Genomic DNA, 12,676 nt, shown 5'->3' on the forward strand with positions numbered 1-12,676 from the left:
CTCACTATTGTGATTCAGATTATTTACTGTAGTTTATATTTTTCAATTCAGTGTGACTGCAACAAGGGAAAACATGGCTTACACTGTGGAATGCCTGCGGGGTGATGTGTAAGTACCCGTGTGTGTTTAGGACTTCTGCTTTAAAAGAAATACTAAGCTGCTCACTTCTGGCCTTTGTAATGCATCATTGTGACCTCTGACTTCCGTTTTGGATTATTATTCATAAACTGCTCATAAACACTGTGCTTATTACAAGGCCTAAAGTTTCATTTTGAGAGCATTACAGCTATATAGAATCTCAAATGTTGGCTTTACATTTTTGACTCGTAATTCTTGTCTCAATGTCTTCTGCAGTGATATTCTAATGGAGTTCCTGCTCAATGTCACCACATCACCAGAATTTCGTCACTGGGAAGTAGGTGACATTCAGCCTCAGCTAAAGATTGACAAGGCTGTGGCCTTTCAGAATCCACAGACTCGTAAGTACATTTCCAGATCACATTCAGTTGTTTCTAAGATACTGGCTTTTTTAGAATATCAATTTGTAGAAGGAAAAAAGTGCTCTCAAAATTTTTATCTATTTTTTTTGAGACAGTCTCATTCGTCACCCAGGCTGGAGTACGGTGGCACAATCTTGCTTCACTGCAACCTCCACCTCCTGAATTCAAGCAGTTCTGCCTCAGCCTCCTGAGCAGCTGGAATTATAGGCATACACCACCACACCTGGCTAATTTTTTGTATTTTTAGTAGAAACAGGGTTTTGCCATGTTGGCCAGGCTGGTCTCAAACTCCTGGCCTCAAGTGATCCACCCACCTCAGCCTTCCAAAGTGCTACAGTTACAGGTATGAGCCACCATGCCTGGCCAATTTTTTTACTACTTGAATTTGAAAATACCTTTTTCAAAAATTTATTTAGATACATTATTCTTTTGTTTCTAAACAAATCATTTTTCATGTTTGACGGTAAGTAAATTGTTTGTAGGATCCTAGAACTTTTTCCTGTTTTCTTCCGAATGTTTTGTTTTTGTTTCTTTGTTTTTGAGACAGGGTCTTGCTTATTGCCCAGGCTGGAGTGCGGTGGCACAATCTCACTGCAGGCTCAACCTTCTGGACTCAGGTGATCTGCCCACCTCAGTCTCCTAAGTAGCTGGGACTACAGGCATATGCCACCACACCATGCTAATTTTTATTTTTATTTTTTTATAGAGATAGGGTCTCACTATATTGCCTAGGTTGGTCTCAAACTTCTGGGCTGAAGTGATCCTTCCACCTCAGCTTCCTCAAGTGCTGGGATTACAGGCATAATCCCCCATGCCTGGCCCCCACTGATTTTTAAGAGTTGTTTTTGCTTACATCAAATTCTGCAGCAGTTTATTGCCGCTGCTGCTACTATTATTGTTTACTGTTGTATTGCTGTTATTGTTTAGCCATCTCCTATTGAGTCTTTCCAAAGTAAGTAACTTAATTTTTTTAAATAGGAATCTTTTTTTGCGTTTATATTTTATGTTTATATAATGTCTTGTTATATAATCTTGACGAGTACAACTGGTAAAACAAGTCTGTAAACAACTGCTGTTGACTCTTTGGAGTCGTACAACTTCTGGTGGAAACAGAAATATGCAGCAAGTGCAGAAATAGGTCAGTTCAGGGGCTCAGCATGGGACAGGCTCCCCTCCGCATGCAGGCCTGATGTTATTTCATGATGATGCGTGGTGTCACAGAGGAGCATGATCTTTGTTGCTCAGAATTTCTGCTGAAGAAATAGATAGAATGGTACAATTTTAGAAAAGATGACCTGTGTATCCACAGTGGCTTCTTCTCCACTGACAGCAGTGAGGCACCAGCCCACATCCATTCTGCCTGAACAGTTACTGTGTGGTCTCCTGGCTGGCGTCTGCCTCCAGGTTTACATCTTGAGTCCATCTCCCACACTGCCATTATAGTGATCCTTCTGACATGAAAGTAAGCCTTCTTATTATCTGTGGGACAAAGTCCAAACAGCATATATGTATATGGCCTTGCATGATGTTACCCCAGCCTACTTGTCTTACTTTGTGCTCTACCCTCTTCCCCCAGCTGCAATTCCCATTTGAATCTAATTACTATTATACTTAATGACTTTGCTTTGTCTGCTTCCTATACCTAAAATGCTGTTCCCAAATGATTTCCCCTGGGAAACACCTATTCATTCTGTAAAATGGATCCCACATATTACTTGCATTAATTGTTTTCTAATTCCCACCGCCCTTCCCTTATGCCTCTACTGGACTTTTGACACACTGCTGACATTGCACCCATAATACTTTATTTCAGATTTTCATCTTAAAATTTGAGGGCAGGCATTGTATGTACCACATCTCTGTATTTCTAGCACCTAGCACAGTGCCTCGAATAGGGAGGTTGCCAGATAATGGGCAAGTAAAGGAACACTGCAGGCAAAAAGTCATTGAAGCAGGGAAAGCACCAAGCACAAAGGAGGAGTAAGTCCTGGTGGAAGCTCGCATTGGTCCCCCAAAAGCTGCCTGACAACCTCCTTATACCTAGAAAGAAAACCTAGGAGTAAGTAAGATCCAGACTAAATGACTTGTACCGTGTCACATGGCAAGATGGCAGCAGAACCATAACTAGATGGGGAATTCCCGAAACCTAGGCCAGTATACCTTCCAGGGGATACCAGCTAAGTTAAAATTAGAAAAGTGGTTTAGGTGGACTCCAGTATACAGAAGCTGCTGCTATGTAATCTCTTTTATTTTTTCTCAGCACATTCTACTGGCAGAAACTGGCAGTTGCTAGAGATTAAATAATAATAAATTTCAAGTCCTCTTAATGCCAGAAGATGACCAAATTTGTATAGGCTTGATGCTTTCTAGGTTTTAAATATGTTGTTTTCTTTATTGAAAGTGCATTTCCCTAAATGTTTCTTTACTTATCTCACAGATGTCATTGAAAATTTGCACGCAGCAGCTTACCGGAATGCCTTGGCTAATCCCTTGTATTGTCCTGACTATAGGATTGGAAAAGTGACACCAGAGGAGGTACCCAGCCTCTTTTTATTCCTTTGTTAAATAACAGCTTTATTGAGATGTAATTCACCATACTAAGCAACCTATTTAAAGTGCACACAATTCAGTGGTTTTCATTATATTCACAGAGATGTGCAACCATGACCACAATTAGGTGCTAGTTCTTTTAAGCAATAGTTTTTATATTAAAATCCCAGGGTAGTTCAGCTCAGTTAGTACCATGTAGTTCATTACAGCAGCTTTTAAGACTAAGTATTTATTTTCTTCCAAACTGTACTTTTACATTTTTACAGCTTTTTATATTTATGCCAATATAACCTAATAAGTGTTTTTAACTTCCCTCAGTTACATTACTTCGTTCAGAACCATTTCACAAGTGCAAGAATGGCTTTGATTGGACTTGGTAAGTTAAGTATTGTCTGTTTGCTTCCTTAAGAGCAATTCCGTAAGCTGTAATTACGTGAACATAGGATTGAACAAAATTTGCAAACTTCAGCCTACTATTTATGCCAGACAGGCAATATATGATAGGATTTTAGTTGCTAGTCATTTGTTTTGGAAAGCAGAATCCAGCATTTAAATTTGTAAACCACTGGCCGTAAATTCTTTACAGTACTTGCAAACCAGTGACAAAGGTGAATTTCTCAAAGAGCATTTAGTATTTTTTAAAAGGAAACGTAGCTTACTAGAAAAACAGGCAGAGGGCATAGACAGTTCATGGGAGAAATATGTATGTATATGTGTAGCCAACTATCTGTTTTAAATGATCAGCCTCACTAATAAGAAAATTTTAAACTGTGATATTGGCAAAATTAAAAGATTGACACTGCCCAGAATTGACCAGGGTATGAAGAAATAGGCATTCTCACAAATTGTTAGTGGGAATGTAAACTAGTACATTTTGGGAGATTTATTTGAATATATCTGTTAAAATTCCAGGCTAGGCCCAGTGGCTCATGCCTATAATCCTAGCGCTTTGGAGGCCGAGGCGGGCAGATCACCTGAGGTCAGGAGTTCAAGACTGGCCTGGCCAACATGGTGAAACCCCATCTCTACTAAAAATAAAAAATTAGCCAGGCATGACGACACATGCCTGTAATCCCAACTACTTGGGAGGCTGAGGAGGAGAATCACTTGAACCCAAGAGACAGTGATTACAGTGAGCCGAGATCGTGCCACTGCACTCTAGCCTGGGCAACAGAGCGAGAGTCTGTCTCAAAAAAGAAAATTCTAAATGTTTATACTCATAGACCTAGTGACTTTTAAGAATTTGTCCTACAGAAACATTAGGTCAAGTTTACAAAATAGTTGCATGAGAATATCAATTGTAATGTTGTTTGCTTTATTTTGCAAATAACAGCTTGAGGTATAATTCATGTGCCATAAAATTCACCCTTTTGAAGTGTATAGTTCCGTGGCTTTTAATAGATTCAGCTATTACCACTACCTAATTTCAGAGCTTGTTCATCATCCCAAAAGGCCCCATACCCATTAGCAATCACTCCCCATTCTCATCTTCCCCCTGCTTGTGTGGCATCCACTAATCTTTCTTTTTTCCTTTTTTTTTTTTAAAGAGATGGAGGTCTCATTCTGTTGCCCAAGAGCTGAAGCACAGTGGCACAATCATAGCTCACTGCCTTGAACACTCCTAGGCTCAAGTGATCCTTCCACCTCAGCCTCCTAAATAGCAATAATCAACTTTTGACTGTTGTGGACATTTCATATAAATGGAGCCATACGATATGTGGCCTTTTGTAACTGGCTTTTCTTAATCTGCATAACATTTTCAAGGTCCATATTGTAGCATGTGTCAATGTCTTATTTCCTTTTATGGCTCAAGAATACTCTGTTACCACATTTTGTTTATTGATTGATTGACATTTGGGTTGTTTCCACCTTTCGGCTGTTGTAAATATAAACATTCATGTGTACAGTTTTCTTAGGACATCTATTTTTAGTTCTTTTGGTAACACCTAAGAATAGAATTGCCAGGACATATGGTAACTCCGTTTAACCATTTGAGGAACTGCCAGACTGTTTTCTCAAGTAGCTGCACCATTTTACATTTCCACAAGCAGTGCACAAAGGTTTTAATTTCTCCACATTCTTACCTACACTTATTGTCTGTCTTTCTGATTATGACCATCCTACTGGGTGAGAAGTGGTCATTGTGGTTTTGATTTTTAGTTCCCTAATGACAAATGACGTTGAACATATTTTCATGTGCTTTTTGGCCATTTGTATAACTTCTTTGTTTTTTGAAACAGAGTCTTGCTCTGTCACCCAGGCTGGAATGCAGTGGCTTAAACCCGGGAGGTGGAGATTGCAGTGAGCCATGATCATACCACTGCACTCCAGCCTGGATGACAGAGCGAAACTCTGTCTCAAAAAANAAAAAAAAAAAAAAAAAGAAATAATATCAATAGAATGAAACATTTTAGAAATAAAGCAATTGAGGATAATAACTGCACAGAAAAAAAATTCTAGACGAATAGTAATACTAAGCATATAGTAAATAGTTTAATAATAATAAACTGTAATTGGGTATCTTTGGGAGAGTGGCATTATGGCAAGAAGACTCATTGTTTATTTCTGTAATGTTTGGATTTTATAATCATATTTTTAAAATGAGGAAAAAAATTTTATGATTGTGTTTTAGTAATTCTGGTTCTAGCTTTGTTTTTGCTTCTGTTGAAACAGGTGTGAGTCATCCTGTTCTAAAGCAAGTTGCTGAACAGTTTCTCAACATGAGAGGTGGACTTGGTTTATCTGGTGCAAAGGCCAAATACCGTGGAGGTAAGCATTTAATTCTATTAGGGTTAATTTATCAGAATGGTGTTTCCCCACTAGAATAGCATGTTGAGGTGGAATAGGCCTGAATGTTTACTACTGAACAGTCTCAGTGTAGAATGGATGGCTTGATGTTACATTTTAAGCATACATTTTGTGTGTTTGGGGATAGGATGGCATGGGAAAGCACGGAGCCACAGAAAAGGCTCGTGGGTTAATACTATGTTGTAGGAAATACTGAAGAATGAAACCAGTGGTGAACAAGTCATTTTCTTCGCTGTCCTTAACATGGCCTCAGGTGAAATCCGAGAACAGAATGGAGACAGTCTTGTCCATGCCGCTCTTGTAGCAGAAAGTGCTGCCGCAGGAAGTGCAGAGGCAAATGCATTTAGTGTTCTTCAGCATGTCCTCGGTGCGGGGCCACATATCAAGAGGGGCAGCAACACCACCAGCCATCTGCACCAGGCTGTTGCCAAGGCAACTCACCAGCCATTCGATGTGAGTCTGTACAGTTGATATCTCTCTTTTTGCTTTCAAAGTTTCAGTATTTAAAATGTTAATTCTCATAATCTACTCTTAAAATGTAAGACAAACACACAGAAAATCTTTGTACAATTGAAGAGATAGCCAAGTTTGAGATTTTAGTATCTTTGAGGGCCTATCAAAAACTCACTGGCTTTTCTACTTTGTCTCTTACTTGTCATTAATAATATAGAAAGAGGAATTGAATGCTTAGAAATAAAGGGAATTCACACATCTGTTCCCTTTAGAATAAAGTTGTAGACATTAAACTTTCCCTTAGATTCTAACTAGTCTTTTTGTCTAGATTTTTTTCTGTCCCCTACTGTTCTTGTGTCTGCTTCCTGAATCTCACTGTTCTTGGTTTTCCAACCAAGTGGACAAGCTGAACGCCAAGAAATTGCTTACAGACTCACTCCTTCAGCTTGAGATTAAATTTAAAAAGAAAAATGAGAGGCTGGGCGTGGTGGCTCACGACTGTAATCCCAGCACTCTGGGAGTCCGAGGTGGGCAGATCACTTGAGTTCAGGAGTTTGAGGCCAGCCTGGTCCACATGGTGAAATCCCCATCTCTACTAAAATTAGCCAGGCCTGGTGGCAGGAGCCTGTAATCCCAGCTACTTGGGAGGCTGAGGTAGGAGAATTGCTTAAACCTGGTAGGCAGAGGTTGCAGTGAGTTGAGATCACGTCACTGTACTCCAGCCTGGGGGATGACAGAGCAAGACTTTGTCTCGATCTACAGATAGATAGATAGATAGATAGAAATAGAAGGTGCCTTTTTATGACAAAAAAGTACTAATGCTTCAGATGTCAAGTGGATATTATTAAATTTTAAAAAAAGAAAAAGTACTAATGCTTTCAAAATAATGCTGTTGGAGCAAGGATAATGTAAAATGTCAGCGAACAAAGTTTTTGCTTTTTTGAGATGGAGTTTTGCCCTTGTTGCCTAGAGTGCCTGATGTGATCTTGGCTCACTGCAACCTCTGCCTACTGGGTTCAAGCGATTCTCCTGCCTCACTCAGACTCCTGAGTAGCAGAGATTACAGGCATGCACCAGCACACCTGGCTAATTTTGTATTTTTAGTAGAGACGGGGTTTCACCATGTTAGTCAGGCTGGTCTCGAACTCCCAACCTCAGGTGATCCACCCACCTCGGCCTCCCAAAGTGCTGGGATTATAGGTGTGAGCCACTGAGCTCGGCCACAAGGTATTATTTAATTAGTAAGCATTGTTTGCCCAATGTAATATCCTACCTGACCTCCAGTAGTATGCCTTTAAAAGGTGACAGATGGACTAAGTTGTCAGATTGAGCATTGTTTATGATTATAGTTGTTAGAGCACATGGCAAATATTGATTTATGCTTCAGTCAGTGTTTGGTCATTTGACACTTAACAGTGGAAATTAAGATCTTTTTGTTTTTATTCCTTTAACACTTGAAGTGGTAGTTTTTGAACTTTTTTTTTCATTCAGCATAGCGGCCTTTGTTTCCATATGATTTTCCACCTGTGGTGCACAACATAAAAGTTGTAGCTTTTAAAGAAATTTTAAAGACTTGACTGTGAAACCCTTCGAATCTTCTGTACAGAGCCTTGGGGTTCCCTGGAGCACAGTTCAAAAGCCATTAGCTTAAATTAGCCCTAAATTAAAATTTTGCTGCTGCTTTTTATATTTCCTCCAGATTTTGTTTCTCTTTGTTCATCGTCAGCTCTGTTTTCTTTTCTTCACATCTCTGTTTTCAACACTGAATGTTAGTGATGGCTTTGTGTGGCTGGAGTTTAATCCTAATCCAGTGAAGTAATTTAATAGAAATTCCTACTTCAGAACTTGGCCAGAAATTTAGAGTATAAATAGGATGGTCTCAGAATTATAATTAAAGACATTGAAGTCCATTCCTAGGCTTTACATGGACTGACCCAATGGTTTTCAAAATTTAAGGTACGTAGCAATCACCAGAACACTTACTAAAAGTCTAGGCTCCCAGGCCACATCAACAGGGATCTGAGTCAGTAGGTCCATCTCAGGAATCTGAAAGTTTGTATTTTTAATAAGAACTTAGGTAGTTTTTATGTAAATGGCTCACATAAACACTGTAAATCAGGTTCACCCTAGGGAGCTAAAAGCTCTGCTCAGACTCGATAGCAATTTCCCTGTTATTCAGAGGCTAGATCCTTGCTACCTGGATAATAACCACTAAGCAGAAATTTTTCTCTTTTTGACTGGATTGTATAAGAGAAGTGAAAGTAAATTGGTGAAAACGTCCACACTGACAGCAGAGAGAAGAAACCAGGTCTGCCTTACGCAAAAGCCCATCTGTATTATAATAATGTTTGCAGATTAGTGTTTGCATTAACCTTTAATCATCCAAAGAAGATTAAAAAATACCCAGCATAAAGGAAAGTGAGCAGTCATTTTAGAAAGATTTAAATGAAAAAACAAAGCCGTAACAGTTCTGAAAGAGGTAACCTATATACAGAATACTTCAGTTCTTGACAGACCCTGTTAAGTAAAATATTAATCTATTTTGGCTATACTGTGAAGATCCAAGTTTTTTCTAGGCAACCTTAGAGAAATTGTGTCCTGTTTTACCTGGTAGACTATTATACAGTAAAGTCTCATTATATTTCAGGTTTCTGCATTTAATGCCAGTTACTCAGATTCTGGACTCTTTGGGATTTATACTATCTCCCAGGCCACCGCTGCAGGAGATGTAAGTTACAAACTCACCAAACTTGTTTCATAAACAAGTGTTTCTTTCCCCCCACCATGAACATGTTTTTAGTTAAAATAAGGAATGTTTGAATGCAATGCAATGACTTAGCAGAGCTCAGTATATTATGATATCATTGAAGCATTATCTGCTATAGGGAAATTTACACAGGTATACTAATGCCTCTAGGAAAGAGGAGAGAATTGCCTCCTTCATATTTTGGTTCTGGTTGGACAAGTTGCATTGCCTTGGCTCTGAGACTTACAAATTGAGAACCCAGGAGAGGGAAAGGCTACGATGTTTATTTGCAAGTCTTCAATATAGAAATTGCGTTGAAATCAGGGATGTGTATGAGTGATTGTAGGAAAAGAAACTAAAGCTCAGTTTCTGGGAAACAATACCATCTAAGGAGCAAGTAGCAAAGAAAAATGGCCCAGGAAAAAAAGAAAAAGAGAAACTGACATATTTGAAGGCTAGGAAAGAGAGAATGTTTAAACACCATTTTGACCCGTAATGAAATAACATTGGTTACCACTAAGAAGTCTGGTAGTTTTAGCAAACTAGGACATCATGGATGATCTTAACAGTTTTGACTAGAGTAGTGGAAATTAGCTAAAATGTGTAGTGATTAAGGAATGAATGACAAGTAAGAAATGAGAGGTTGGTGTGGGGCTAGTGGAGCTTAGACATTCAAGGAGCAAGCTGTTTTAGGAGAGTTTACACTGAGATTAAGTTGAAGGAGACATTCATACTAAACAAAAAGAAAGATCATAGCAGATATTGGAGATAGAAAATTATAAATGATCAGGTCTGAGAAAGGAATATGTGAGATGCATTACACAAGTGGCCCTTTTAGCCTTACGGACAGGCTAATGTTGGGAGATATTGGGAAGATGGGGAAGTACCTCCTCAGTGAGATAGGAGGCTAAGTCATGTTTTGACAGAGAAGGGAAGAAAGTTTCTAGAAAATACTGAAGTTTGGGACAAACGAATAGTGAGGTACACGAAAAGTGAGCATTTGCTGCAGTGTACGTATATCCTTGAAGTCAGCAACCACAAATTCATAGTACAGTCAGTCAGCACTGTCAATGTAATTTTTCTTCAATAGCATTCACAAGCCTAATGGAGAAATGGAGGAGGTAGGTACTACGGTTAATCCCAGGTTGGAATCCTGCAAAGTAGGCAGGTCAGAAGTATGAGGAGATAGCAAGGGAGTTGGGAGCATTGGCAAGAGTGATGAAAAGGATGATTCAGGGATCTAGGCTAAATAGAGAAGTGAAGCCAGAGGGGGCCTAATCAGTTGAAAGACTAGACAAGTCAAGGAACTAGAGATCCTGATAAAATGGAAGAATAAGGATAGTGAGATTAAAGAGTGAGGTTGGGATCTTGGAACTGAGCAGAGGTAGACAAGTCTAGGCTATGGTCAAGTCTGAGGTGTGGCTATGGAAATGGATAGCTAAAATGAAGGGGAAACAGAGGTCCTAGAATTTAGGTGATCAGGGGGAAAACTAAGTAGCAGATTCAGGGTGGTGCCAGCGTTGGAATAGAGAAAATCATGACCAGATTTATTTATTCAACAAATATTTACCAAGTACCCACATCACTGGAGCTTTATCCTTTGTTTCTTTTTTAAAATACCATACAAAGATTCAGATTCCTTCTTGACTCTGGCTTGGCAACTATGGACAAACCTTACAAATTGGCTGTGTATGGATTACTATTCTCAGTGAATAGTAGGAGATAGCAGTATTAATGGCATGACACTGCGAGAGTCTGGGGAAATTTTAAAGGTGCTTATTCTTTATGGGTGATTAGAAATCCATGTGTTTGCTGGGTGTGGTGGCTTACACCAATAATCTCAACATTTTGGGAGGTTGAGGTGGGAGGATCACTGGAGCCCACACATCTCTACAAAAAAATTTTAAAAATTAGCCATGCCAGGCCTGGTAGCATGCACCTGTAGTCCCAGCTTCTTGGGAGGCTGGGGCAGGAGGCTTGTGTACAAACAGCTGCTTTATGGAATAGAGGAAGAATAACAAACCCATAGTGATGACAGCATTCCACATGGACACTGTGCTATTTCTCTGGAACTAACCTTGTCTGTGTTTTTGGCTCAGTAAAGGAGCATGTCAGTGCTGCAGGAGACTCCGCTACTGACCACAGATGACCAACTTTTACTTACCTGTCCTAGGTTATCAAGGCTGCCTATAATCAAGTAAAAACAATCGCTCAAGGAAACCTGTCCAACACAGATGTCCAAACTGCCAAGTAAGTCTCAGTATTAACTGTGTTTCATGTTTTTGTTGTTTGAAAGTTGTATTCTTTTCAGATTATAACGATATAATATATGCTCATAAGGACTGAGAAGTACAGAAAAGCATAAAAAGGGAAATATACCTATATCCTACCACCTAAAGATACAATTGTTAACATTTTGGCCAGGCACAGTGGCTCATGCCTATAATCCCAGCACTTTGGGAGGCCAAGGCAGGTGGTTCATTTGAGACCAGGACTTTGAGACCAGCCTGGGCAACATAGCAAGACCTCATCCCTGCAAAAATTAGAGAATAGTTGTTTATATTTTTCTTGGTTTATTGATCATGCATTTTTAAACATAATTGTTAATACTGTATATACAGATGCTACTTGATTTACATGGGTTACATCCTGAGAAATCTGAAAATGCATTTAATACCCTGATAAAGCCAGTCATAAAGCCAAACAATCATAAGTCAAACCATCATAAGTTAGGGACCATCTGTATACTTTTTTATTGTATTTAAATAGCATACTTATAGAAGTTTGAAAATTACAAATAAAAGACAAAAATGATCTGATTCCCTACCAATGATTCTATGTTTCCATTGATTCAAATTACTAAATATTTAAACAATATTCATTGGTGTGTAAAAATACACTTGTGCATTTTCTGCAGTTATAAAGATATCTTTGGGCTTAAAATCTTTTTGTATTTCATATTACTTTCTTGGTGTAGATTCCCATAACGAAAGGCTCCATGTTAGGGTGGGTGTATGTGTATATGTTTAAATAATATATTTGACCAGGCACAGTTGCTCATACCTATAATCCCAGGACATTGGGAGGCTGGGGCAGGAGGATCGCTTGAGGCCAGGAGTTCAACCAGCCTGGGTAATGTGGCAAGACTCTGTCTTTACAAAAAAATATTTAAAACTAGCCAGATGTGGTGGTGTGTGCCTATAGCCCCAGCTACTTAGGAGGCTGAGGAGGGAGGATTGCTTGAGCCCAGGAGTTTAAGGCTACAGTGAACTAAGATCATGCCACTGCACTCCAGCCTGGGCAACTGAGCAAGACCCTGTCTCTTTAAAATAAAATAAAAATAAGTATATATTTCTAAGTCACAAATCTAAAGAGATCACACCAGTTTATAATCACACCACTAGTATATAAGAGTACCTATTCAATAGTTTCTTTCTTCATTACTAATTTATACCCCAAAAAGACCTGATTTTGTTTTGTTTGATAAGACAACTAAAATACATGTCTGCTATTTGACAGTTTATAAATCCCCACTGTCTAGATTGCTGACAACACCCCTAATTCATTAGTAGTTCAGGGGTTTTCTCTAACTAAAAGAGACAGACTTGGGACAAAGTTA

The 12,676-nt window shown here is 39.0% G+C and overlaps 1 protein-coding gene across 1 annotated transcript in view; it reads left to right on the plus strand.

The window, feature by feature from the left end:
* The window catches only part of LOC108308500 (cytochrome b-c1 complex subunit 2, mitochondrial), a 27,376-nt gene that overhangs the window by 8,705 nt on the left and 5,995 nt on the right, over window positions 1-12,676 (plus strand). The window contains exons 5-12 of the mRNA XM_017534352.2: window positions 52-108; window positions 355-479; window positions 2,938-3,035; window positions 3,369-3,426; window positions 5,724-5,819; window positions 6,112-6,311; window positions 8,959-9,039; window positions 11,231-11,307. Of these exons, the coding sequence (XP_017389841.1) occupies window positions 52-108; window positions 355-479; window positions 2,938-3,035; window positions 3,369-3,426; window positions 5,724-5,819; window positions 6,112-6,311; window positions 8,959-9,039; window positions 11,231-11,307 (792 nt within the window). The remainder of the gene's footprint in view (window positions 1-51; window positions 109-354; window positions 480-2,937; window positions 3,036-3,368; window positions 3,427-5,723; window positions 5,820-6,111; window positions 6,312-8,958; window positions 9,040-11,230; window positions 11,308-12,676) is intronic.

Source organism: Cebus imitator, unplaced genomic scaffold, assembly GCF_001604975.1.
Source record: "Cebus imitator isolate Cc_AM_T3 unplaced genomic scaffold, Cebus_imitator-1.0 Scaffold85, whole genome shotgun sequence".
Taxonomy (NCBI): domain Eukaryota; kingdom Metazoa; phylum Chordata; class Mammalia; order Primates; family Cebidae; genus Cebus; species Cebus imitator.